The 26819-nt window shown below is 50.1% G+C and overlaps 2 protein-coding genes across 3 annotated transcripts in view; one reads left to right on the top strand and one right to left on the bottom strand.

The window, feature by feature from the left end:
* SCNN1B (sodium channel epithelial 1 subunit beta) overlaps positions 1–1146 on the top strand; it is a 62376-nt gene extending 61230 nt beyond the window's left edge. For both annotated transcript variants that reach the window (XM_025916785.2, XM_086692752.1), the window contains exon 13: positions 226–1146. In XM_025916785.2, coding sequence (XP_025772570.2) covers positions 226–606 — 381 coding nt within the window. In that variant the 3' untranslated portion in view covers positions 607–1146. The remainder of the gene's footprint in view (positions 1–225) is intronic.
* A 105-nt stretch (positions 1147–1251) lies between these two features.
* Positions 1252–26819, bottom strand: part of COG7 (component of oligomeric golgi complex 7) — an 89273-nt gene continuing 63705 nt past the window's right edge. Inside the window, exons 12-17 of the mRNA XM_025916899.2 lie at positions 24801–24987; positions 23083–23223; positions 16706–16789; positions 12720–12834; positions 10573–10716; positions 1252–8089 (exon numbers count right to left, since the gene is read on the bottom strand). Of these exons, the coding sequence (XP_025772684.1) occupies positions 7923–8089; positions 10573–10716; positions 12720–12834; positions 16706–16789; positions 23083–23223; positions 24801–24987 (838 nt within the window). The 3' untranslated portion in view covers positions 1252–7922. The remainder of the gene's footprint in view (positions 8090–10572; positions 10717–12719; positions 12835–16705; positions 16790–23082; positions 23224–24800; positions 24988–26819) is intronic.

Below are 26819 nucleotides of genomic sequence, written 5' to 3'. Positions count from 1 at the left end.
CCCCTGCACCCTGTGGGTGGGGAGGGTCCCGAGACCAACAGGGGAATTAGGAGCGTCCCTAAAGGAGTCACAAGAAGTTTCCCCGGGGCTGAGATGGTCACCCCATCCTCCTTCCCGGCCAAGGGCCCACCTCACAGGAACCTGGGAGGTGGGGCAGGGCTCAAGGCAGGAATTTGTGGCCTGACCCCCAGCCCTGCCAGCCCCTCAGCCCCCTGCTCTCCACAGATCGTCTGGCTGCTCTCCAACCTGGGCGGCCAGTTTGGCTTCTGGATGGGGGGCTCAGTGCTGTGCCTCATCGAGTTTGGAGAGATCCTCATCGACTTCGTGTGGATCACCATCATCAAGCTGGTGGCCTTCGCCAAGAGCCTGCGGCAAAGGCGGGCCCAGGCTTGCTATGCCGGCCCGCCGCCCACTGTGGCTGAGCTGGTGGAGGCTCACACCAACTTCAGCTTCGAGCCCGACGTGGCCGGGCTGGGCCCCGACCCTGGGACCTATCCTGATGAGCAGACCCTGCCCATCCCGGGCACCCCACCCCCCAACTATGACTCCCTCCGTCTGCAACCACTGGATATCATCGAGTCGGACAGTGAGGGCGATGCCGTCTAGACCCAGGGAGCCCAGAAGTCAGATCCAAGAAGCTGAGATCACTGCCCAAGACTTCATTTTGTGGTGCTCTCCCCAGTGGAAGACGATGGGTTTCCGGGGCCAGAGTCTGTGTCCCTCTACAGAGAGACCAGCAGCTCCTGGCCTGTCCCAAGCCGAGGGCTGTGTGGGGTCACGGTGCTGGTACAGATACGGGAAATGTGTCCTCATTTGGTTCCTGCCCGTACCTCCAACCTGGCCTGATCCTTGGCTGGGACATCCCCAGCCAGGCTCCAGAGACCCTAGAGCACCCTCCCCTGCAGGCACACTGGTTTCCTCCCAATGCCAGTCACTGCTCCAGAGACACACAGGCAGACATGCCCTGCCGTCTCTCCCCAGACCCAGCAGTCTTCCGTCCTGGCCTTGGCTGAGCCCTGCAAATGGGCTGAGTGAGGGCAGCAGTTGTGCAAAGCAGGAAGAGCATCAGGTCCAGGGGCAGGGATGGGGGGCCTGCTGCCAGGTGGCACATATTTTGTTCTAGAAAATAAAAGTAGAAGACACAGACCTGAGGCTTTGTTCTTTGTCAGGCTGGACAGTCGGAATGCCCTGATGCACCCTGATGCATCCATACTGGCTTGGAAGCAAGGGCCTGGCCAAGGGAAGGCCCTCAAGCAGGTGATTTTTAATTTTATTTAATTTACATCCAAATTAGTTAGCTATAGTGCAACAGTGATTTCAGGAGTAGATTCCTTAATGCCCCTTACCCATTTAGCCCATCCCCCCTCCCACAACCCCTCCAGCAACCCTCTGTTCTCCATGTTTAAGAGTCTCATGTTTTTTCCCCGTTTTTATATTATTTTTGCTTCCCTTCCCTTGTGCTCATCTGTTCTGTGTCTTAAAGTCCTTATATTGAGTGAAGTCATACGATATTTTACTTTCTCTAATTTCGCTTAGCATAATACCTTCCAGTTCCATCCATGTAGTTGCAAATGGCAAGATTTCATTCTTTTTGATTGCCGAGTCATACTCCATTATATATATACACACACACACCACATCTTCTTTACCCATTCATCCATGGATGGACATTTGGGCTCTTTCCATACTTTGGCTATTGTTGATAGTGCTGCTGTAAACACAGGGGTGAATGTGCCCCTTTGAAACAGCACACCTGTATCCCGTGGATAAATGCCTAGTAGTGCAATTGCTGGGTCGTAGGGTAGTTCTATTTTTAATTTTTTGAGGAATCTCCATACTGTTTTCCAGAGTGGCTGCACCAGCTTGCATTCCCACCAACAATGCAAAAGAGATCCTCTTTCTCCACACCCTTGCCAACATCTGTTGTTGCCTGAGATGTTAACGTTAGCCATTCTGACAGCTGTGAGGTGGTATCTCATTGTGGTTTTGATTTTTATTTGCCTGATGAGTGATGTTGAGCATTTTCTCATGTGTCGGTTGGCCATCTGGATGTCGTCTTTGGAGAAGTGTCTATTCATGTCTTTTGCCCATTTTTTTACCGGATTGTTTTTTTGGGTGTGAGTTTGATAAGTTCTTTACAGATTTTGGATACTAACCCTTTATCTGATATGTTGTTTGCGAATATCTTTTCCCATTCTGTTGGTTGTCTTTTAGTTTTGCTGATTTGTTTCCTTCACTGTCCAGAAGCTTTTTATTTTGATGAGGTCCCAATAGCTCATTTTTGCTTTTGTTTCCCTTGCCTCCAGAGACGTGTTGAGTAAGAAGTTGCTGTGGCCAAGGTCAAACAGGTTTTTGCCTGCTTTCTCCTCGAATTTGATGGCTTCCTGTCTTACATTTAGGTCTTTCATCCATGTTGAGTTTATTTTTGTGTATGGTTTAATAATGTAGTCCAAGTTCATTCTTATGCATGTCGCTGCCCAGTTTTCCCAGCCCCACTTGCTGAAAAGACGGTCTTTATTCCATTGGATATTCTTTCCTGCTTTGTCAAAGATGAGTTGGCCATCTGATTGTGGGTCCATTTCTGGGTTCTCTATTCTGTTCCATTGATCTGAGCGTCTGTTCTTGTGCCAGTACCATACTGTCTTGATGATTAAGCTTTGTAGTACAGCTTGAAGTCCGGGATTGTGATGCCTCCTGCTTTGGTTTTCTTTTTCAAGATTGCTTTGGCTATTCGGGGTCTTTTCTGGCTCCATACAAATTGTAGGATTATTTGTTCTAGCTCTGTGAAGAATGCTGGTGTTATTTTGATAGGGATTGCATTGAATATGTAGATTGCTTTGGGTAGTATTGACATGTTAACAATATTTGTTCTTCCTATCCAGGAGCATGGAATCTTTTTCCATTTTTTTTGTGTCTTCTTCAATTTCTTTCATAAGCTTTCTACAGTTTTCAGTGTATAGATTTGTCACCTCTTTGGTTATATTTCTTCCTAGGTATTTTATGGCTTTTGGTGCAACTGTAAATGGGATCAATTCCTTGATTTCTCTTTCTGTTGCTTCATTGTTGGTGTATAGGAATGCAACCGATTTCTGTGTGTTGATTTTATATTCTGCAACTCTGCTGAATTCATGAATCAATTCTAGCAGTTTTTTGGTGGAATCTTTTGAGTTTTCCATATAGAGTATCATGTCATCTGCAAAGAGTGAAAGTTTGACCTCCTCCTGGCTGACTTGGATGCCTTTTATTTCTTTGTGTTGTCTGATTGCTGAGGCTAAGACTTCCAATACTACGTTGAATAACAGTGGCAAGAGTGGACATCCCTGTCTTGTTCCTGACATTAGGGGGAAAGCTCTCAGTTTTCCCCATTGAGGATGATATTAGCATTGGGTCGTTCATATATGGCTTTTATGATCTCAAGGTATGATCCTTCTATCCCTACTTTCTTGAAGGTGTTTATCAAGAAAGGATGCTGTATTTTGTCAAATGCTTTCTCTGCATCTATTGAGAGGATCATATGGTTCTTGTCCTTTCTTTTATTGATGTGATGAGTCACATTGTTTTGTGGATATTGAACTAGCCCTGCATCCCAGGTATAAATCCCACTTGGTCGTGGTGAATGATTTTTTTAATGTATTGTTGGATCCAGTTAGCTAATATCTTGTTGAGGATTTTTGCATCCATGTTCATCAGGGAAATCCAAGCAGGTGATTTTTAAAGTTCTTTTTGGGTTGTCCTTGATGCAGTGGACTTATGACTTTTCAAATGCCATCTACTATACTTCTTTGGATAGCAGGGACAGAGATGGTGAGAGTAAGACTCAAGCTGGCTTAAATGAATCTCAAGCAGCTCAGATGATGTTTCAGTCTCTCTGCTTTCCCAGGCAGGCTCTCCTTACATTACAGCAAGAAAGCCCATCTGCAACCCCAAACTCCCCAGCTCCCCAGCTCAGTCAACAGGAGAAAATACCTTTTTTCCAGTTGTTTCAGCACGTTCCCAGGTGGACTCTCATTGGTCACTGGTTGGGTAATGTGCTTATCTCTGTACCAATCAGTGTGACCAGCTGCATAGGCTGCTTGGATTGGTCAGCCTCTGCCCATACCTGAGGCCAGGTGGCCCCCAGCAGAATCACATGGTTCTAAGGTGATGGGGGGGGGGGGGGGGAGGGGAAGGAGGGTCATGGCTCCAAGGATTGCCAGATAAAATACAGGCCGCCAAGTTATATATGAATTTCAGATAAACAACAAATTAATTTTTTTAAGTTTAGTTATTTTGAGAGAGAGAGGAGAGAGAGAGAGTAGGAGAGGAGTAGAGAGAATCCCAAGCAGGCTCCGCACTGTCAGCACAGTGCCCCACGAGGGGCTTGAACTCATGAACTGAGAAATCACGACCTGAGCCAAGATCAAGAGTGTGACGCTCAACCAACTGAGCCACCCAGGCTCCTCAACAACAAATTAATTTTTTAATATAAGTAAATCCATATAATATTTGGTAGATATTATACTAATCATTTATTTTTCTGAAATTCAAGTTTAACTAAGTGTCTTGTATTTTTAATTGCTACATATGGGAACCATGATGGCTCTCCCCAGAGCGATCAGGGAGCTGTTGCCAAAGAAGAAAGGGGTCTGTCGGGTGCTGATGGCTGACCACCTGCCAGCCCCAGTCGTGAAGGAGCCTGGGCATCTGAGGGCTCAGTCCTGCCCGTCTAGAACACCTGGGTCCTTGGCTGGGACGGCAAACAAGCTGGCCTCCCATTAAGTGCCCACAGTGCACCTGTGGGGGAAGGAGGTGCCAAAGACTTGGTGCCACTGTGGCCAAAGGCAGCACTGTCAGGGATTGTGTGTGGAGGGCCCAGGGGAAGCCAGGTTTCCCAGCTCGGGGCCAGGCGAGTCTGCAGGCTGGAGTCACAGTTCTTGGTGGTTACCACATTTACTCCTAGGACTACTGCTTTTATTATGAGGGATAGTTGTCACCACTGTTATTATTTGTTGTTGGCATCAAATAATGGCTACATTGTATCAAACACCCCATGCCAGGCGCCAGGCCAAGTGTTTTGTAAGTCTTATTCCATTTAATTCTCATAACCACGGAGTAAGTTAGTAAGTTGAGACTCAGGGAGGTGAAGTCAGATGCCTGAGATCACTCTTCTAGTATGTGACAGGTAAAACTCCAGCCTCATCCTCTTGCTGCCAGCGGTCATAAGAATGCCGGTCCCTTACAGGAGCCCAGGGTTTTCGTCTTTACTGTCTCATCTGATGCTGTGGGGGTGATTTATTTCTTCAGCTCCTGGCTTTATTTTCCTCTGTGTTGATGTCCCACTCAAATAGGTTCTCTCCATGTGCTGCTCTTACCCCAACAGGTTCCAGACTCCATTCTGTCCGCTGAGCAACTTCAGTGGGAGAAAAGCTCCCCTTTCTTGTACAGTGTCCCAGCAAAAGCCGCGAGAATGAAGGCCATTGGGTCGGCCTGGGCCACATACTCATCCTGAACTCAGAGGTTCTGCCCGGGATGTTTTGCAGCAGGAGTGGGAAGGGTGCTCCCTGCCCCCAGAGCTCTGTGTGGACGTGTGACAGCAAGGCCAGGCTGATGGGGGGCAGCGCCACCCCTGCTCGTAGGGCAGCCTTGAGGGCCAGGGTGAAGACGGATGACACCCCATCTCCGAAGCAGGCTCTGAGGCAGACAGACAGGTTCCCCTCATCCCTCCGGACATGGAGGAGAGGAGCTCTGTCCTGTTCCCACCCTGGGGCCATCAGAGACTTTCAGGGCTGAAAAATTAGGCTGGCAGGACCCAAAGTGCCCAGAAAATAGCATTCTGTAATTCCCATCTTTACCCCAAAAGGGATGGTAGGTTACAGACAACGGAGACTATGAAATTAACATTCACTGTGCACTTGCTATGTGCTTCACCCGCTGCTGTATCTCGGTGGCTCTTCAAATAACCCTGAGTTAGGGACCACCATGGCTCCCGTTTTTCACATTAGGAAAGGAGGCTCAGAGACTTGACGTGACTTCCCCAAGGTCACATGGCTGGGAGGTGGCAAAGCCAGGAATCAAGCAGCTCTTACAGACACTGGCACAGAGGTCACCCCAAAGAGATTTCCACTTTCCACAGCACATTTCACCTTCCAGGCTTCCGGCTCTCGCTTCTTCGAGGCAGGAGCCAGGCTCGATCCCTGCCAGGGACAGTCTGTGATCCACCACATGAGAAACCAAAATATTTTTCTTGGTGCAGACTCACAGTTCTTTCAGGGCCAGCAAAACTGGTTCCGAGGATGTGAGGACAGAGCGCATGGGAACCCCTGGATGACAGAGCCAGCGCGACACCTGCCCCGGCAGCCCGGAGGGGCTGGTTCACGAGGGGCCGTGGGCGCGGCGGTGCCGCTCCCGAGAGCCGGCACGAGCCGGCGGACCCAGCTGGGGCCAGGCGGTGCTGCCTGCCTCCCGCTCCGTGGTCAGGACTGCGGGAGCCACGGTGCCAGGGACTCCAGACAAGCCCCTTACACCTCTCCCACCTCGGTTCCCTCGGGTGTAAGACAGGGATGATACATGCTGCCTCAGAGGCTGTGGAGGGGCATAAGGGAGAGAGAAGTAACGCGTGTCCAGAAGCGGGAACACGCTTCACGTCGATTCCAATAATGGACGCCGAGAGACACTGCCCCCCTTCTCCCTTGCTCACAGAAACCCAGCTTCCTCAGGGCAACAAATCCTGCTTGGTCTAAGCCAGGCTTTCCCTGCTGGAGGGGAGTCTGTCCTCCCTCAGGCAACGTCTGGAGACCTTTCTGGCTGTCACAGCTGGGGAGTGCCACCAGCATCTGGTGCACAGCAGTCAGGACAGCCCAAGACGACAATAGTGCCCAGGCTGAGAAACCCTGGCTGGAGCCAGCCCCGACCCCACGTTCCCAGCCTCCCTTGCAGCCGGGGGGATGCCTGGTGACCAAGAAACAGCCTGTGAGGCCAAGGAGAAAGCTGCGGGGGCCACCGGGGAGGCCTCTGCCTCCACGGTGGGAGGGACCAAGCCCTCTCTGCCTTCATCACCCACCAAAATGCGGATGTGATACCTGCAGCTGCAGGAGTCAGCCCACCGGGAGGAGGCACACGAGGAAAAGGTCAAGATCACCAGGAGGCTAGTCCTGGTCCTGACTCCATCCAGCCACTGAGTCAGTGCCCACAGCCACCACCGTGTGACTTCTTGTTATTGAGAAAAATCAACACCTATTTGCTAAAGTCACTCAAATTACACTATTCTGTTACTTGTGGCCAATTACAGTCTTAACAGATACAGAAGCTACTGGCAAAAACCCTGACAGAATCCACATGATCCGTGAGTTTCAAAACAAGACAAAGCAAAAGCCCAAGTCCTCACCACGGCCTACAGGCCAGTCTGTGGTCTGGCCCCCACCGCCCCTCTGACCTGACTTCCTATTTCCATGCCACTGACCTTGGATGTGCCCCCGGGGCCTGGCCCACACGGGTCCCTCACTGCCATACACCTGTCTGACCTGCTGGTGTGGGGGCTGCCCCTCCCCCAGATGCACTCTGTTTCCCTGGTGCCACGGTCTGACATCACCTTCTCGGTGCCTCTTCCCCTCCTTCCCGGCCGGGTCCCAGTGCTTGGAGCATGGCACACAGGGGGCACCCAAATATTCATGGAGGAAAGAAAACAGCTTTCTTTTCACAATATTTATCAATTCCATTTTCAAGATCGGATCTTTTAGAAAATCATCTGAAAACCCTGCTCTAATAAATAATATACCTCTAATTACAACCCCTTTTTTTTGATTATACAAATGAACCGCATCTTTTTAAGACAAACCCTGTCCAACGCTGGGCAGATTTTTTGAGCAACTCCATTCTGCAGAGTTTCTGTGACCCTAGGACCCCAGACCTGTGTCTCTTCTTAATGGGGTGCCCGGGGGTGGGGGTCAGTACTCCACACCCCGCATGGCAGCCACCGTGGCGGCAAGGCGACGGGGCAGGCCTTTGCTGACCTGCCTGTAGTCCTCGGGTTTGCTCTTCAAGAGTGTCCCAATGTTCTGCAGGGGGCGAGATGGCTGCAGGCCCAGGGCGTCCATCACGTTGATCAGGTAATCTGTGGGGACGGGGAGCAGACAGACACAGCTAAGCAGACTGAGCGCCGAGCGAGACAGAGCCCTAGAGGCCTTCCTGAGTGAGAAACAGAGAGGTCCACCCCAAGACCCCCAAGATGCTGGGTGTCCACTCTGCCCCCATCAGCCAGGCCTTTACTCTGAGGGTTTTCCCAAGAGGATTAAACCTACTGTGAGCTCGGCCCAAATTCAGGAATTCTAACTGAAGAAAGGACTGGCCAACCCCACAGCGTCCCCACCACCCAACCACACGCTCAGCTCCAGCTGGACCAGCTGACCTCACCCAAAGCTCTATAGTGGGACTCCTCTGACTTCCTGGCCACACTCCCCAGTGGACCCCACCTACCACATGGAGAACCCAAGGAGTCAGGGGACACAAGAGCTTCTGTGAGCAGAATCCCCACCACGAAGTCAAGGTCGGTGCCTAAGTGCACTGCAGTTCCCGTGCTAACCCCCTGGGGCACCAGTTGAGGCTACATTCCTGAGCCCACCCAGACCACAGCAGTGAGAATCTCCAGGAGATGGTTCAACGACTCTGTCCTCCTAAAAAGCAGCCCCATGACTCTAACCAACACTGGCAGAGCGGGGAAGGAGAAAACTGGTTTCCAAGTTCGGGCTGAGCTCAGCGAAGTCCTTTCTCACTGAGTCTCTGCTTCTTTCCGTCGATGCCATGTAGTCAGAAAGGACAAAATGGGACAAAGCATGTGTCGCCATGGAAGCATGTGTCGCGGCTGGTAACCGAGTGCTGCCCCGACTTCATCCTTCCTGGGCAGGCACAACCCGGACCTGAGGAAAGCTGCCTACGGCGTTCTCTGGTTCCTCCGCAGACCCCTGGCATGCCCTGCAGACGCCTGCCGACTTTCCGTCAATGGCGGGGCTCATGTCTTCTCACTGACGGGACCGCAGCTCCAGGCGCGGCCTGCATCTTCCCTGGTGTCTTCTGGAGGCTTCCTGCCCTGCCCTGCCCTGCCCTGGCTGGCTGGCTGGCTCATGTCCAGCCCAGGATGGGCTGCTTCCCAGGAAGGGCGCCAGCGATTGGCCAGGTACCTGTCGCCGCACAAATTTATCCGTAACTGAGCTCCACTCTACTGGGAGCTAGGAGCTGCATCAGAGTGGCAGCCCACGGTCTCCCATGACACTTCTGTTTGACCAGCAGAGTGAGTCTGGGTTTTGTTTGGATGCTTAATTTATCTTTAAGGTGGCCACAGCCCTCCCCTGGGGTGCTACCCGTGGTGCCACCGCCTGGCAGCTTCACACACCAGCCCTGCCTTCCTGGCTCCTCACCACACTCCTCACTGTGTGAGCTCAGTAAACCCAGGGATGGCCGAAAGCTCCACGCCCTGCAGCTGGCACGCAACAGATGCTCTGTCACTGCTGAATGGGGAACAGGATTCAGGGGGACACGAACAGAGAGAGAGAAATAATAGGGGCAATGCCCACATCTCACTAGTTCCGGCACGTTCCGTCCTCAGTGCTTCTGTCTGTACTAACAGGGACCACCTATAAGCCCCTGAGTCTCCTCATCCGTCTTCCCTGAACACTGTGCCCAGTGACGTGGAGAAGGGCTGGCTGTTCCTCTGTAACCGCTCAGAGTTGACGGTGGAATGAAACCAGGACACCTGGATTCCGGGCCTGGCTCTGTCACTAGTGGCTCTGGGACCTGGAGGAAGGCGCCTCACTTCTATCTCTTCTGCGGCTTGGCCCTGTGGTCCATCCAGGTCAAAGCTCTTCTAGGTCCCCAGGGAGCTGATGATCTTCGAGGCTCTTACCACCCTCTCCCCACCACCCCGAGAGCTGCCTCAGGTGAAGAGCAGACAGGTCAATGGAATGATACCAAGAGAGTGGGGAGACTCCCCTCCACCTGCCTGCAGCACCCCAGTCTCAGAGCACCACATCCTGTAGGGATGGGTGCCGGTGGGAGCAGGTGGACACGTGCCCCTCTAACCCAGGGGGCAGGCAGGTATCACGGCCTCGAGGTAGGTGGCCTCGTTATTCAGCACGACGGAGGGGGAGACCTCCGTCACATGCCAACCTTACAGGGGAGCTCTGAACGTGAACATGGCACCGGATGTGGGTATGAGGGCTCGGCTCAGTGCCTGGCATGCCTGGTGCGTGGTGACAACATTGGTTTGGGTGATTATACAAATGCAGCAGCAGAAGACAAGGCAGCACAACACACGTTTGTATCGCTTACTTCGAGTCGCCTCACTGAAGCTCCCCTTAACAGCGCTCAGCCTCGGCAGCCCATCAGGATCCCCCAGGACGTTTGTCCAAATACTGACGTCCAGCCTTCAACCCAGACTCACAAGGCCAGAATCCCTGGGGGCCAGGTCTAGAGAATCTGAATTTGTAACACGCTCCACAGCCAAGCTCAGAGGTGAAGTCAAGGGGAGAGCTGGAGTCGACAGATGCCTCGGGCCCCAGCTGTCCCTCCCATCACCCATCCTGGGGGTGGGGGGGAACTCACCGATGTCGGTGACCAGCTGCTTGGTGGAGTGCGGGGTCAGCTCAGGGATCTGCAGGATCACGTCACAGTAGGTCTGCATGGTGGCTCTGGCAATGGAACCCAGCCAGTTATCAGCTATGTTGTCCAGCTCAGGCAGCTCATCCCCTAGGAGGGAGAAAAGGTCACCAGAAGGTCCTGCTCAGGACAATCCCATCACCAACAGCTTTTACCTTCCGAGTGACCAGGCCCACAGCACGTGTTGTATGGCACAAACATGCCAGGGAGCTATGGTCTCAGTGGGGAATGCAGGGAACCGAAAACCATCACAACTTAGGTCAACTGGTATCGACTTGAGTGAGAAGAGGATTCAGAAGAAGAAACAGTCAGGGGAGGGAGAGTGATCTCTGTGTTCCCAAAGGCAGGGGACTGGGCATAGCCATGAGGGCCTGGAGGGAGGGCAGCCCCACACCAGCTGAGAAGGCGGGAGAGTGGTCACAGCCAATAGGGAACAGGCGGCACGTCAGGACTGAGACCTGGGCCAAGGCCACCAACCACTGATGAGCTGGGTGCCGCCCAACCTCTCAGAGATGCTCGTCGTCTGCTGTAAAATGGAGGGGACAACAGTCTTGCTGTTCCGGGGCTGCTACGGGAATCACCAGAGGCCTTGGCATGGGTCGAGTGTGTGTGCCACACACTTGGTGCTATGCACGCAGTGACTCTTGGTGTCACGCCACTTACGGGGAGGGAGAAGGGGTATGGAGGGGGTGCAGCAGGGGGCAGTGCTGGGGGACCAGAGCTAGGTCACAGAGGGCTCCCTGAGAACCACGCGGACCCCATGTCGGAGGAAACAGGCAATGGCTGCGGGATCCCAGCAAGATTGCGATGTGACAAGCCCACGTCGGGGAGAGCCAGTCAGGCTGGGGCGGGGCAAGGGGGAGGACGGAGCAGCCATTCTGGCCACACAGGCCTGAGCTGGGGGGTGGGAGGAAGGTGGCCACCTGATAGCAGAAATGGGAAGAAGGGGAGGAAGGAGAGCAACATTAAAACAAACAAAAAAGTATGGGGACGAGCACTGAAAAATAGTACATTTAGGAGAAGGTAAGCAAAGTGCTTCCTCCACCACCACCACCACCAATAATAATAATATAATAATAATACAGAACATAAAGCTGCATGTCAAATATCATCTGTGCAGACAGTGGCGTCCAGAGGGCATGTGGGAAAACGGAAACACCATCATGTTCGATGATGGGACGTCATGATTTATTCTTTCGAACCCATGACCTTGTTTGATATCTAGCATCTATACAACAAGCACAAACTAGAAAGTTAAAAACCAAGACAGGATGAACATAAACAAGCACAAGGACAAGAATGTGAAATCTAGGGCTTCCGCCCCAGAACCAGATGTGATTTTATTCTCACTGTGATACCTTCTTAAGCTGCTGAATCTTTCATATATCACGTGATTTTTCTGTTTGTCCAACCTTATGAAGGAGGCCTAATATCACGTGATTTTTCTGTTTGTCCAACCTTATGAAGGAGGCCTATAATATCCAATGTTAGGATAAGATGATTGTTGATCAGAAAGTATATGGTCCCTGTTCAACCTCGCCAGGCCCAGATCATGAGAAAAAGGAAAAGTTTTAATTCATTGTCATTTTACCTTGTCGGTTTAGAGATCTAGGAACCCTGGGGGGTTGGGAACAAGCTGTGGCCAGAGGCATCTGGACAGGAACATCACCTCTATGGTGAAGGGTTTATGTTTGTTCTCACGAGCAAAACTGTTCTGGGTGCCACTGTTCCCAGAGAGAAGGGGCTCGCATTCACCGGATGGGACCCTTGCAGACCCTGCTTCTACCTCCAGTGAGTACGTGTGACCCGGACCTGGGACCCTCGTGCCACTGCCTCCCCGGCTGAGGGGCACTGGTGGAGCCCCTCTCCAGGGACACCTGGCACACGGTGAAGCAGTCAGGACGCCCTGTCCCTAGTCTACTCTGTCCTGCAGAAGTTCCTCGGGGTCGGGGGGCGGGGTACATCAGGTGGACCCCATCTTTCCTGGGTCCAACAACTCTCTCCCAGGGAGTCTGGAGAGGGGCGTGTGCGGGTAGGGGGAGGCCGGCAGCTACAGCGAGCCCCCTCCTCGCTTTCTGGCGGGCCCTTCTCACCTTGCTCAGGAGGAAAGGGCAGCTTCCCAGCATGCAGCGCCAGTTCCAAGGCAGAGTCCTCCTGAGTCACAAAAGGCTCGAGATTCAGGGGGAGGGACATGATATACTGCCCAATCTGAAACAGAAGAAAGCACTTTCAGCCCACACTAACACAGGTAATTATTTCTGCAGTACGTTCGCGTGCAGGCATTTAGGGTGCAGACAAAACCATTAGGCCTGGGGCAGCCCCTGATCTTTCCAGTGTGCAGTAATACTGACTGCTACGACAGCACCTTAAAAAAATCAATGGGAACTTGCATGTATATCACAGATTCATCCTCACACTAATGGCCTCAGTATTTTTGGAATGCATTCAATGCAATCTCTACCTCAAATGAGGTAATAGATACTGACAAGCAATAATAAGTTATTATTACTATTCATAGATCCCAAACCAGTAAGGTGCTAAGGTCAGCAAGTGCATGGCCAAGCAAGAGTTCAAATCCTGTCTCCTGGACTTGGCTGTGGGTCTCTTTTTTAGAAATGTTCTAACTAAGAGAAGAAAGGAATTTTGTTGGGGGAAAAAAGCTACTTATGAATTAACCTGGAGGGAAAACTGTTGTTTGGATAATACAAACTCTAGAAAATAAAGATCAACACCACCTTCTTGGCTGGTGGGGGCTCGTAAAAGACCAGATTACAAGACATTTGGGATGAGCCCACAAATAATACAGTGTTTGTCCTGTGTTTGTCAGACACACATGGCAGTCATCATGGATAGACTTCAGACACCAGTTTCTATTAAAACTCATGCCTGTTTTGGTTTTAAGGTCAATATATGCTTTTGTTTCACAAATGAGGTTGATTTTCAGGTTATCACAACATATTGTTTTTTTTCTTAAATGGCTTTGAGCCTGTTGTTGCTTTTTGGGGGGTTCTATATTTATCCCATACATTTAAATTTACAGTTGATACTGATTCTGCAAAATGAAAGTCCAAGGATTATCCAAGTAAGATTTTCCCCTCCTGGCCTCACACACACCAACACGGTGGCAGACCCCCAAAATCTCCCAGCCCAGAGGGAGATTCCACACATTTCCAAATACTGAATGTGGGCTGGCTATAGTAAGTCTAAACATCCTATGGTCCATCATGCTAACAAAACAGAGTAGTTTGCTCTCCCTTTAAAGAGGTACACAGATGATAAAATTAGCGAAGTCAGCCTTTTTTCCTTTCATTTACTTAGTACAGTCTCTCATTCAAACTAGACAAGTGGGGGGCGCCTGGGTGGCTCAGTCGGTTGAGCGTCCGACTTCGGCTCAGGTCATGATCCACGGTCTGTGAGTTCAAGCCCCGCGTCAGGCTCTGTGCTGACAGCTCAGAGCCTGGAGCCTGCTTCGGATTCTGTGTCTCCCTCTCTCTCTGCCCCTCCCTCACTTGTGCTCTGTCTCTATCAAAAAATAAATAAATGTAAAAAAATAAAAAATTTCAAACTAGACAAGTGGGCCACTTTCCTCACTAATAACAACCATCATCATGCCTTTCAGCTTGCAAATGGCAACGAATTCATCATTTTCCCACAAGGCTGGAAGAAGAAAAGGATGCTATGGGATTTCTCCATTCTGATTCCACGTGGCAGGTACTTCCTGAATACTGACTATGTGCAAAGAGTCCGGGGAGTTCTCCTGTGTTTGGTATACTTCTCACCTGTAGCCATGACCTTCTGGCTAAATCCACACACCCAGCTGTACTTGAAACGAAGCGTCAGGATCACTATACCTCACATCTACGGTGTTTTTCATTTTTCAAAGCATTTTCTCCTATTTTGCCCTATATCATGTTCGTGCGGCTGTTGTGTGGGAGAGGGCATTCACCAAGGAGGCAAAGTGTCACTTAGGTGCCAAATTTCGATAACCTGGTATCTTAAACTTCAACGAGTTGGCTGAGATGGTGGGGACTGCTGTGGTCCCTGGACAGTTCCCATGACTCCAGGTCTCCCTCGGGAGTTCTGTCGACATTCATCTTTTGGAAATCAGTGCAGACAGGGATGCCTACCATCGCACCTGAGGATATTTTTCTACCGTTCTCCCATACGCAATAAATACTCCTTGACATCCTGTTTGGGTAAGCTCAGTGACTCAGGAAAAATGAAGAGCTGGCTTTGTGGTCAGATGGACTTGGGCTTGAGTTCTGGCGCTACCACCGTGTGACCTTCCTGGAGTCCCCATCTCTGACATGACGATGACCTCATACTTACTCCAAAGGGCCGTGTCAAGGGTGAAATTAATGTTGTGATACATGCATAAAGCTCCTGGCGTCCTAACAGAGTGGCCACTGGATAAATGGTTTCCCTGCCCCTCTCTCACTCCCCACAGCCTTGCTGCTGGCCTGTGAAACATTACTGCCAACCAGCTCACATTGTCAAGATAAAATTCTGCCTAGACGGCGCGCTAACTCATGGCATTGATAAAAGCCTAGCACTGAGCTTGCACACAGTGTGGGTTCGATGAGTGTTCATTTCCTGAGTGCAGGTCACCAGCCCCCAGGTACAATCTGTAACTCAGGGGGGTCACGCCAAGTGGAAAAGGGCCCTCCCTTACTCCTCCATGTCTCAGTTTCCTCAGGAGTGATTCCTTAAGATCATTCAATAATCTCTCAAGTCCCTTCCAGCAACATCATTTCCGGAATCAATTTAGATTGTAATGCATACTGGCTCAAGTCTAAAAATAAGGTTATTGCCATTGTTGTGAAAAGCAGCCCACATCTGAATAGTTTCATCAGTAAAGGTTATCAGGTAATGGCCTGGAAAACGGGAGGAAAGTGACTGCCACTTTGAACTGGACACCCTCCCAACCGACAGAGAAAACAATGCCATATTCCTCAGTACTGCTGGTGGGATCACCAGACATTTCTAACCATACAAGGGTCACTTTTAAAATTCCTTTGTATCTCTTACAATAGAGTCATAACTGGCACAGCAGTGGGTTCTAAAATGACAGCATTAGGCAGAGATTGCTTATCCCAGAATCACCCTGGAGAATTCCAAATGTCTCTCAGAGCTGGACTATATTACCTCTACCTAGTATTTGTCATGCACACCGACCTCCAAGAGCAACAGAGCTAGACTGCAGCAAGGAAGGAAAAGGCAGGCCACGTGCAGATGTCTTGGTGACTGTCAACTCCCAGGGGTGAATGGAGGAGAAAAGGACCCTGAACTGCCCCGCTCCTCTGTAGGGTCTATTCTGTTCTTTTTCTAATATTAAACCTCTATAAGTACAATTCTGAAGAGATTTATTTCCTGCTGTGAAATTCCACATGAAAGTATTCCACACAGGACCTGGTGCATAATAGGTGCTCATTAAAATGTCTGCTGAATTTGAATTCAGAATTATATACACACTGTTCCTCTGAAAAATCCAGAGAAGAATCTGGCCACCTGCTTCCTGTCCTCCCAAGTCAGAATTTCCTATGTGTACTCACACTGTGATGCCCTTAGGTACTGGTCATGCCTCACATCGGGAGGTGTATGAACATGTTACATTTTTGAAATCAGCTTGTTTTTCGTCAGTTGATTTAATAAGGAAATCAGCCGCCTTTCCTTAAAGTCCTGGATATGGGGGCACCTGGGTGGCTCAGTCGGTTAAGCGCCCGACTTCGGCTCAGGTCATGATCTCATGGCTTGTGGGTTCAAGCCCCATGTCGGACTCTGTGCTGACAGCTCAGAGCCTGGAGCCTGCTTCAGATTCTGTGTCTCCCTCTCTCTCTCTCTGCCCCTCCCCTGATCGTGCTCGTTCTCTCTCTCTCTCAAAACTAAATAAACATTTTTTTTTAATTAAAAAAAAAATAAAGTCCTGGATATGGATGGAAACTACTCCATCCATAGGAAGCATAGGTCCAGACAGCACCGATGCGGTAATGACTACTTTCCCAGGAGGCCAGAATCAAAAGACAAGGCACGGTCTGCAATGCTATGACTGCCCCTGGAGAAAAGTGCACGGAGCTCTTACATTGCTGATGTACTCGAGAGGGGTGAGGCTGAAGGTGGGCAGATCGTCGGTCAGGGTCTCGCCAATGCCTGCTGTGTTCCAGCTCTAGGGGAGGGAAGACAGAAAGCGGTCAAGGTCACAGAAGCCAGGTGCCACAGGAAAGCACCACATGCCAGAAAATACTTGAAGAATGCACCATTCCTATAGGTGTCTTTGCTCCAAGATGGCCTTGGAAATCGTCACTATTTTACAGATCAGGGACTTCTCTTTAAATCATCACCTTGAGGGGCACCTGGGTGGCTCAGTCAGTTGAGCTTCTGACCTCAGCTCAGGTCATGATCTCACGGTTTGTGGGTTCGAGCCCCACATCAGGCTCTGTGCTGACAGCTCAGAGCCTAGAGCCTGCTTCCGATATCTCCCTCTCTCTCTGCCCCCCACCCCCAAGAATAAATAAACATGGGTGCCTGAGTGGCTCAGTTGGCTAAGCGTTCAACTTCAGCTCAGGTCATGATCTCGTGGCTTGTGGGTCTGAGCCCTGCATTAGGTTCTATGCTGAAAGCTTAGAGACCGGAGCCTGCTTCAGATTCTGCATCTCCCTTTCTCTCTGCCTCTCTCTCTCTCGCTCAAAAATAAACATTAAAAAAAATAATAATAATAAATGTTAAAATTTAAATCATCACCTTGAAACCTGCCACAGAGAAAATAATCCTTTCTCTCTCCCTCTCCCCACCCCCCCTCTGCATTCCTACAGATCCTTAAAACAGGAGCTCCTATCTTCTCAACAGACCTATTTGGTGGGAATGGATCCCAGTTGTTGATCCCACTCAGATTGTGAAGAGCTGTGTATCCTGAGGTCTGAGTTTCTCTACTAGGTGGGCACTACAGGGTAAGAGCTGCTGGGTGCAGGTTGCCTCGCTAACCCCGGGGTCTTCAGCCCCAGATCCTCCACAGAGGATGACATGTAAATCCCTACCTTGGGAAGCCCTTTCTGGCTGCAGGAATATCCAAACCACACTGACACTACTTAACTGCTTTTATCTCTAGCTGTCTTCTGGACTTATTTCTCAGGGATGGAAAGAATCTCCAAACCCCACCAACTGCCCTTCTGTCCTCTTTGTGACTCCTCTGTCATCTGGGGAGATGCTCTTCCTCTTGACATTTCAAGTGAGTACATCTCCGGTATCACCAAGTGAGCCTCCCCAGCATTCTCTCTAGAGTCAGGCACACTGCCAGCACGTACATGGTTACATTGTTCATACAGAACTTGGCACGCCTTCATACAGAAATCTAGTTTCTTCATTCCAGCCTGAGTCACCCCAAAGCCAGCCTGGAAAACAAGGCCCTCTCTGGCTGCGCTCCTGGAGTGGCTCCCAGGTCACGGTGGAGTTGCTCTCCACAGCCACCTGATGCCCGATCTGGTTGCTTGATCCTTTAAGCAGCGTTCCGGGAATGTAATGACCACGTCCACCCCTGGGCTCCCAGCCCAGGCTGAGCCTCAGCCGCCCTCCCCACGTCCCCTAGCACCGGCTCGGTTCTGATTTTCTTTGCTTGAGACCAGTTCTTTTTCCTCCCCACCCCCGCCCCTAGTTTTCTAAGCTCCTAGTTCTTGCTTGAGAATCCTCTTCTGTTTCAAAATAGCCTGCTTTTCTTCAGTTAACTCCCACCCCATTGAGAAGACACACTCTGATCACCCACATGTACCGAGTGCCCATGATGCACAGAGCCTTGTGCCCCACTTGGCAGAGAGGAGACAATGAAGTGTAAGACTTGGTCCTCGCTCTCCAGAAGCTCCTTGAGAAACCAAGACCCCCTGATATGCTCCCACGCTATAAACCCCCACGCACCTAGGCTTCCGCTTGGGAGTTCTCAGGGGCAGATGCAAGGTTTGATACAGTAAGAGCTCTGAGGAGCAAGGGCTCCGGCTGATTATAGAGGGCGGTGGGATGCCTGAGGTGCACAGACGGAAGACTGGAAGAGAAAGTGTAGCCCTGAACTGTGGGCTAAGAAAGGGCTTTATTGTCAACAAATAAATTGTGAGACTATGAGAGAGAGGAGAGGAGAGGAGGAGAGAGAGGGAAGGGTCCGGAAGGGTGGTCTGTAGTTCATAAAAGACACATCGAGCAATCCTGATGTGCACAATGAACCTGGGTCCTGATTCAAACGGTGAAATTATGACCTTTATGACAATTGGAAATTTGAGCACTGATTATTGATATCAAGGAATCATTTCTGACTTAGGGGTGATTATGGCACTGTGATTATTTTTAGAGTTGCCCCCCTTTAGAGAAGGGGTATATACGAGACAGATGGCCAGAAGATGACCATGCTGGAGCAGGGTGATGAGGACGTGAGGTTCAGTAGACTCCTCTCCCCATTCTTGCATATGTGTGAACACCTTCTCAATAAAATGTTTTTTTAAATCGACTCTTACACTGGGTCTGGGGAGCCAGGGAAAGGTCCTGAGTGGGGGGACAGAGTCAGAATGATGCTTTGTGAAGATTAATGCAGCACCTCAGGAGGACTGAGGGTGGGGAGGCAGATAAAAAGCTCAAGGAACAGCTGGGAGAGGAGGAGAAGCCCATCGAGGGCAGCGGCCACAGGAACAGACAGGAGACATCTTTAAAAAGAAGGAACAATGCAACACAGTGGTGAGGTCACTGGCAAAGAGCAGAGGCAAGAGGGCAGAGACAGGAAGGCCAGGGAGGCAGTGGGCTGGGAGGGGGGATGGCGCGAGGGCTGAGCTGCAGGGAAAGGGCAGCATCCCCCAAGTGCATCCAGGGGACTCACACTGCAGGCTGGAGGCCCCCGAAGGCTCCAGAAGGCTCCGTGGGGAGGTGGGAGGAGTGTGGACAGGCAGAGGGGAGAGGGAGGAGGGAGAAGAGCCGGAGTGGAACGTGGTTTGCAAGAAGGGTGTGTGTGGACCGAACTAGGGAGGCGCTTAGCAAGTTAGGGCGACAGGGAAATGGTGTAGGTTATTTTTTAATTGTTCAAAATTTATTTAAAATTTCCTTCAAACAGGCTTTTTCTATCCATCTGTCACCAGATAATGTGGGCAAACGTCAACAGCCTATTTGGAAATGGAATACAGTGTTGGTTTATATTCTTGAAATGTAAAAGGGTAATACAATTTACTGGCAAACATTAAAAACAAACACTGAATGACCAGGGTTTAATTTTCAAATCCTTAAGGCCCAAGTGTTTGCCTTTGTGTTGTGTGCTTTCCCCGCTGGCAACTCTGAGAGCAGTTCCTCCTAACCTCAGTTCCCAGCGCCCCGGGGGGCTGTGGCGGTGAGGCCTGAGTGAGGAGGTGAGATTCAGGCAACCAGGAGCCCAACTGTAGCAGGGGCTCTGGAGTACAGAAGTGGGGGCAAAAGAGCAGCGGAAAGAAGGGAGCTTCCAGAACAGAGGGTCAAGATTTTAGGATTTGGGGTGGGGGCATGAGTGACCTAGGTGAGGGGATCAAGAGCACACTTACCGTGATGAGTGCTGAGTCAAGCACAGAATTGTTGAATCACTATACTGTATACCTGACACTTACGTAACACTGTATGTTAATTGCACTGGAATAAAAAAGAGGTAAAAAAAAAAAAAAAAGATCCTGGTTCTCATGAATTGCTTGTTTTATCCTACATTACACATGAAATAGTTTCAAAATAGCTATACCATTACTACCAACAATAAAATTACTGTATGAAGTTCAAAAAAAAAAAAAAAAGATTTTAAGCTCTTAATAAAAATAGGGGCACCTGGCTGGCTCAGTTGGTGGAGCATGCAACTCTTGATCTCAGGGCTGTGAGCTCAAGCCCCACGCTGGGTATAGAGATTATTTAAAAAAAAAAAAAAAAAAAAAAAAGGCACCTGCATGGCTCAGTCGGTTAAGCATCTGACTCTTGGTTTTGACTCAGGTCATGATCTCACGGTTGGTGAGTTCAAGCCCACGTCTGGCTCTACCCTGACAGTGCTAACCCTGCTTGGGATTCTCTCTCTCTCCCTTTCTGCCCACCTCCCCCCCGAAAATAAACATTTTTTTTTATTAAAAAAAATTTTTTTAATGTTTATTTTCATTTAAATTTTTTTTTTTCAACGTTTATTTATTTTTGGGACAGAGAGAGACAGAGCATGAACGGGGGAGGGGCAGAGAGAGAGGGAGACTCAGAATCGGAAACAGGCTCCAGGCTCTGAGCCATCAGCCCAGAGCCTGACGCGAGGCTCGAACTCACAGACCGCGAGATCGTGACCTGGCTGAAGTCGGACGCTTAACCGACTGCGCCACCCAGGCGCCCCTTTTTAATGTTTATTTTCAAGAGAGGGAGAGAGAGTGTAAGCAGGGTCGGGGCAGAAAGAGAGGGAGACACAGAATCCGAAACAGGCTCCAGGCTCTGAGCTGTCAGCACAGGGCCCGATGTGGGATCTGAACTCATGAACTGCGAGACAATGACCTGAGCCAAAGTCGGACGCTTAACTGAGCCATTCAGGAGCGCACCCCCCTCCAAATTTTTTTAATAAAAAAAAAAAAAGCGAAGAAAAATAATAAAAGCAGCCAGATCTGGAGGCTGGGGAGGGGGATGGGAAGGATGAAGAATGCTAATCCCCTCCTCTTTCAGAGCAGCTCAGCTGGTATCAGCAGCTACCTGAGATGCAAACATGACTAACCCAGAACAAGGACCCCAGCCTCTTGATGGTTTTCGTAACCTTTTTTCAGCAACGTTGGAAAGATCTTCTGGGTACTGATATCTTTTGTGGGGAAGAACCTATTATCTCAGGCTCCACGATTCCTCTGGTTTCACTTAGTTTATCTTCCTTTTCTAGTCACGTTCAAATGAACGTTATGTTGTATACATTTTGGCTTTAAAGAACAGCACGTGCAGGACAGTGCATCCCCTCTATGGATCCATCTATCTATCCACTGGTGCCCGGCCAGCCTCCAACTTGGGGCAGGAAGAGGTGTCTGTCTGGGTTGAACACCACACATTCCCACTGATTTCTACACTGTGGGATTTTGAGGGATTTATTGCTTTTTTCATTGTACGTTCCTGTACCACCTGAATTTCTGAAAATGAGTATGTGCCATTTTTACTTCTAAAAAACTGTCATTCCTATTTAAAAAATGAGAATCGCAGAGAAGAAAGCCAGCACTTATTAAGCATGTACTCTGTGGCAGCTGCTGGGCTAAATTCTATCATAATACAGATCCTCACGTATCTGCACGGTCAGAATCAGCTCACCCGCATTTGACGAGGAGAGGAGGCTCACACAGGATGCCGTGTGATACGGCAGGCCCAAGTCACAGACATCACTTCCACCGCGCTGTGACAGGAGCACCTCTCCTCCAGTTTCGCCCTCCCCCACCCACAACAGAAACACAGAATCTGACCAGGGTGGGTCCCATGGAATTTTTCAGGGAAAAAATCATAAAGAATGAAAATCATGGAATTTCAGAACTTTGAAAGCATGTGGTCCAACCCCTTGTTTCACGGATGGGGGATCTGAGACCCAGAGACTTGAGCCAGGTCATACGGTGAAGTGAGCAGCTCTTGAGCCCTGGCCTCGTAGGCTTTCTGGAGGGTGGCAGGAAGTAAGGAACCTGTAATCGTGCCCTCCCAGTTCTTTCCACTTCCTAAAAGATCTCTTGGTTATTAAAGGTCCATAACTGGATCTTTCTCAAAACACTATCTCTAAAAACAAACCAAACCAAACCAAACAAAGCTGAATCCAGAGAGCCTGGAACCGTCATTGAGAAAGGCTGGCAAAGGGGTTGTCCTAGAAATCCAGATGGCAGTGATGACACGGGGCCCGAGGAACTCAGAACCAGTGGAGAAGCTGTGACTGATGGGTAGTCCCTTGAAGGGAGTCAGGACAAGTAGAACAGAAGCCAGGGAAGGGAGCCACTCTGGGAACAGCCACAAAGAAAAGGCATCAAGGATAGAAAAGATCAGAGTCCTTCAAACTCCATCAAAATCACCAGAGCAGATCTGGGGAGGCGCTCTCCTGGGTGGAGTTCCAGAAACAATGCTCCTGGAAAGGACACAATCTCAGGGGATGAAGAGCTGCTGTGACCTGCCCCTGCCTATGCAGGGGCACAGGATCTCCCTCACTTCTCCCTGCCAGGGCACAGCTATGCTGATCCAAATGGCGCAAGTTAATCAAGCAGTAATAATAATCTCAAGAAGCAGTCTAGAAAGAAAGCATCTCGGTGACTTCAAGTAAGATAAGAAATTCTTGCTAAGCAGCGAGTTGCAAGGGAACAGTGAGTCTGTAAGGTGGGCCTTTCAGCCAGGAGAGTTAGAGCGGTTCCTCCTAAAGCTCCTGGGGGGTGGGAGGAGGCGGTGCCCACACTAAAAAATGCTTGGGAAGGAGGCAGTGCCCAGGGGGGTGTCTGCAGTCAGTGGGAAACTCACGTCCATCTTGGAAACAAGCAGCAGCTGCTGTTTGATGCGCAGGAAAACGGAATCGAAAGCCAGCTGGTGGGCCTGCTGGTTAAGTCGAGTCAGGGCCATGCGAGATGCAGACAGTAGGTTGTGGTTACTTGACCCTTTTTCCTAAGACAAGAAAACACAAAAGGCTATTAGGGCCTGGCTGTAACCAAGGTTTTAGCTAGTTTGACATTTTTGAAAAGCCACTGAGAGGAAAACACTGAGGGGGCAGGTCTATACAGTAGTGTTCCCAAGCCTGGTTGTGCCCTGGCACCTGCTTTGGAACATGCTGGATTACAGGTGCACAGGCTCCACCTCAGGGCTACTGAATCGGAGTCCAGCAGGGGTGTGGGGCCCAGGAAGCACTGTTTTAAATTCACTTTTCCAGGTAATTCTGATTCGTCTGAGCTCACACAAGCTGATGGACTGGAAGTGTAGGAAAAATTAACCTGTGGCTGTTCCTCGGGGATAGAGGAAGAAGGAGAAAACGATAAGTGTCAGGTATAGACAAGACTCGGAGACAGAAGCCTGATTCCCAGCGAGGTCAACTCAGTTACACCTGACTATACAGCAAAGCGCACACAACCTATACGAGTCCCAGGGAATTCCAAACTGCCTGAGAAAATACAGAGATGGAATATGTAACCCTGGTTTTGCTATTATAAATGAACCGATTACAACAAACTAAATCAGATCAGCAATAAAGATAAACAGAACTGCTTTCACCTAATCACGGAAGCATGGATGAATGAGCCTGGACAAGTGTTTTAAGAAGTGTTTGTCAAGCTCAGATGCAGCCAGTTGGTGTGCCTAAGTGCAAATCTGAGACCGTGTGAGGGCAACAAGGAAGCCTCAGACATGTCCAGAGGATCACTGTGCAGTCGCCCCCAGAGCTCAAGGCCTGGTAGGACACTCTGAGGTTGCATTTGTTGCCATGAGAACAGCAGTGTCTATTCAAACCCGACCAGGGGATGGGGAGATGGTTCTGGAAGGGATGTTGCAGCCCTCCTAGGATCCTGGGGCCATTCAAAAGTTGCTGTGTGGCTCATTCCATTTATTGGGAAGTTCTTCTGTCCCTGGACCCCAAGGGGCCCAAAGCTCAGAGTCAAGGGCAGCACTGTGGTAGATCAAGTAAGAGCTTAAGCTAAAGGACAGCTCGGAGGGAACACGTCCCCCCGGGTCCTCCTGCTCCCATGAGGACGCACTTGCTCTGGAGGCTTCCTCTGGCTTTTCTCCACCCCTCGTCCCTCCCCTGGGGAAGAGGCTCGACTTCCCCCATGGAAGGGCTGGGGGCCTCCTCTGTGGCTCCTGCCCAGCAGCAGGCAGTACACACTCTGGTCCCCTCTCTGCCATTAACAGGGGACTGTCCTCAGACTGGAGCCAGGGGTACCTGCCCCACCCATCCCCACGCAAGTCTGACTACGGCAAGCCCACCTGGACACACGTCTGAAGCCATGCTCTCCCGCCTGCCTTTCGTCAGTAATAAAGCTCCACTTATCCACCTCCTACACCTATGTATCCACCGGTTCTGACCCAGTTTCGTTTATTAGCTCCTGAAAACATGATGTGAGTGAGACAGAGAAGTGGCAGTGGGGCACGCTGCAGACCACAGCCACCCCACAGAGCCAGAAAGCCTGGATCAGAGAAGGGGTGACGAGAGAAAAGCTTCCATGTGCAAGAATGCCATCCGTCTGGTCTCATACCTTGAGGGTATAAAGTATTTCCATTAAACTGGCATATTCAGCAGGGTTATCTTTCTGGAGGTAATTATATTCTTGCCATGGGTTCCTGGTAGAGCTCTTCCTGTCTGTCAAGATGCTGTCCTGAAAGCCGGCCAGGTTCCGAGGGCTGTAGGAGTCCGAGAGATACCTGCCAGCTGTGGACAAGATCCTGAAATGAAAGCGATGACCATTATGCCCTGAGCTATTTGTGGGGAACTTCCTCCTTGGGGCATTCAGCTTGCTCCTTACTAAAATCCCAGGATATGCTTTTGAGGCAGATTGGTTTCGGGTCCATTTTATAAGGAAAGGAAGACATCCTTCACTGCTGAGGCGTGAGCCGCACGTCAGATGCATGAGACACCAGGTGTTTTCATTTCCTATTTAACACTCAGACCACCGGAATATGCCACCTTCCTAATGTGACATACAGCCTACACAGAGCAGTGCTCGGTTGACTACGGTCTGGAACACTATACATGTTCTGTGCAGCCCTTTCTTGCTCTGTGACCATCACTGTGTGGAACAAAGCCACAGGCTGCTGGTGGGCACCTTGGCCACAGCAGCACCAGACAGGGGCGGGAGAGTGGTCCCAGGACAGTGGTGGCAGCACGTCGAAGCACACCTCCAGCCACAGGACTCGCTATCACACAGCCGGGCCGGAGTGGCGTTTGTCTTCAACCGTCCTGTATGGTTTACTTTCGTGGCTTAGGTGCCACACAGAGATCTACTGAGAGAAGCAGGCGCTTTCCAATTGCTCTGAGAAGGAACAATGCCTGGGGGAGGTTCTCAAGGACAGCCAACCTTTAGGGCTTGAATCTCCATCTTCTGTCTCCACCAAGGGCACCTTCCCTGACGGATGCTGCAAATCCTCCTGTTTCCCCCAAGCCCAGCTCTACCATCTGGTCTATACGTCCGGAATTGCACAGCACTACGTGAACATATGCCACCAGGAGGAGAGACACTGTATTACGTCCCGAGTGTGGCTAACTCCCTAACCCCTCCTTCACCATAATTTCTCATGAAAGGAATTGCCGCGGACCTGGCAGCTTTTAGGTGCATGCACTTTAAAAAAAAAAAAAAAGTCCAGGGGCGCTTGGGTGACTTGGTTAAGACTCCGACTCTTGACTTCAGCTCAGGTCATGATCTCACGGTTTGTGGGTTCAAGCCCAGCATCAGGCTCTACACTGACAGAATGGAGCCTGCTTGGGATTCTCTCTCTCTCTCTCTCTCTGCCCCATCCCATCCCTGTGCATGCACATACTCTCTTAGAAATAAATATTTTTTTAATTAAAAATTAAAAAACAAGTCCAGTGAGCCTATCAAGGAATGCGTGTACTTGCAAACAAACGGTGGGGACGGGCCCTTCTTCAGGAACCGCTGTTGACAAAAGCAGCTACCTGCCTCTGCCACTAAAAAGTTACGGTTTTCCCTCTTGCTTAAACTACAGGTTATTTCGGCTGGCTCTTTTGTCTGCCAAACTGTGGCCTATTCCTGCCACCCTTACTTCCAAGTCTTCACTATCTGTGGGGAAAAAATGGGGGGTTCCTCCCCCCCCCCCCCGAATTCCTAGCACTGAGCACAGGGCCTGGCCCATGGCAGGGGACGCTGGGTTTGGCAAGCAGGAAGTCGAGAGCTGCCTTCTGGGAAATCAGTTCCCCTTGGCAGGGTCACAGCCATACGTGTCTCCACTGTCGGCTGGGGGAAACTGAAGAAAACCAGATACGTCAGGAATGTTTTAAGTATTAAAGATCACAGTTTAAAATGTCACTATAGTAAGCTCTACAATAAGAACCAAACCTTAAAAAAAAAAAAAAAAAAGAGGAATAAATATAGCTCCAACCCCAAGGAATGAATGGTATCTTTTCTCCCCAGCCTCCTCTTCATCCAGACAGACACCATTAGATGATCTAATCATCAGACTCCGACTTCCCAGGACGTGTGTTTGCTAGTGCTATGAACTAAATCTTACTGAAACCACTGGATTTCTTCACTCATAAAGAA

Source organism: Puma concolor, chromosome E3 (genome assembly GCF_028749965.1).
Source record: "Puma concolor isolate L17-30 chromosome E3, mPumCon1.1.hap2, whole genome shotgun sequence".
Lineage (NCBI taxonomy): Eukaryota > Metazoa > Chordata > Mammalia > Carnivora > Felidae > Puma > Puma concolor.
This window is presented reverse-complemented; position numbering and strand designations above follow the sequence as displayed.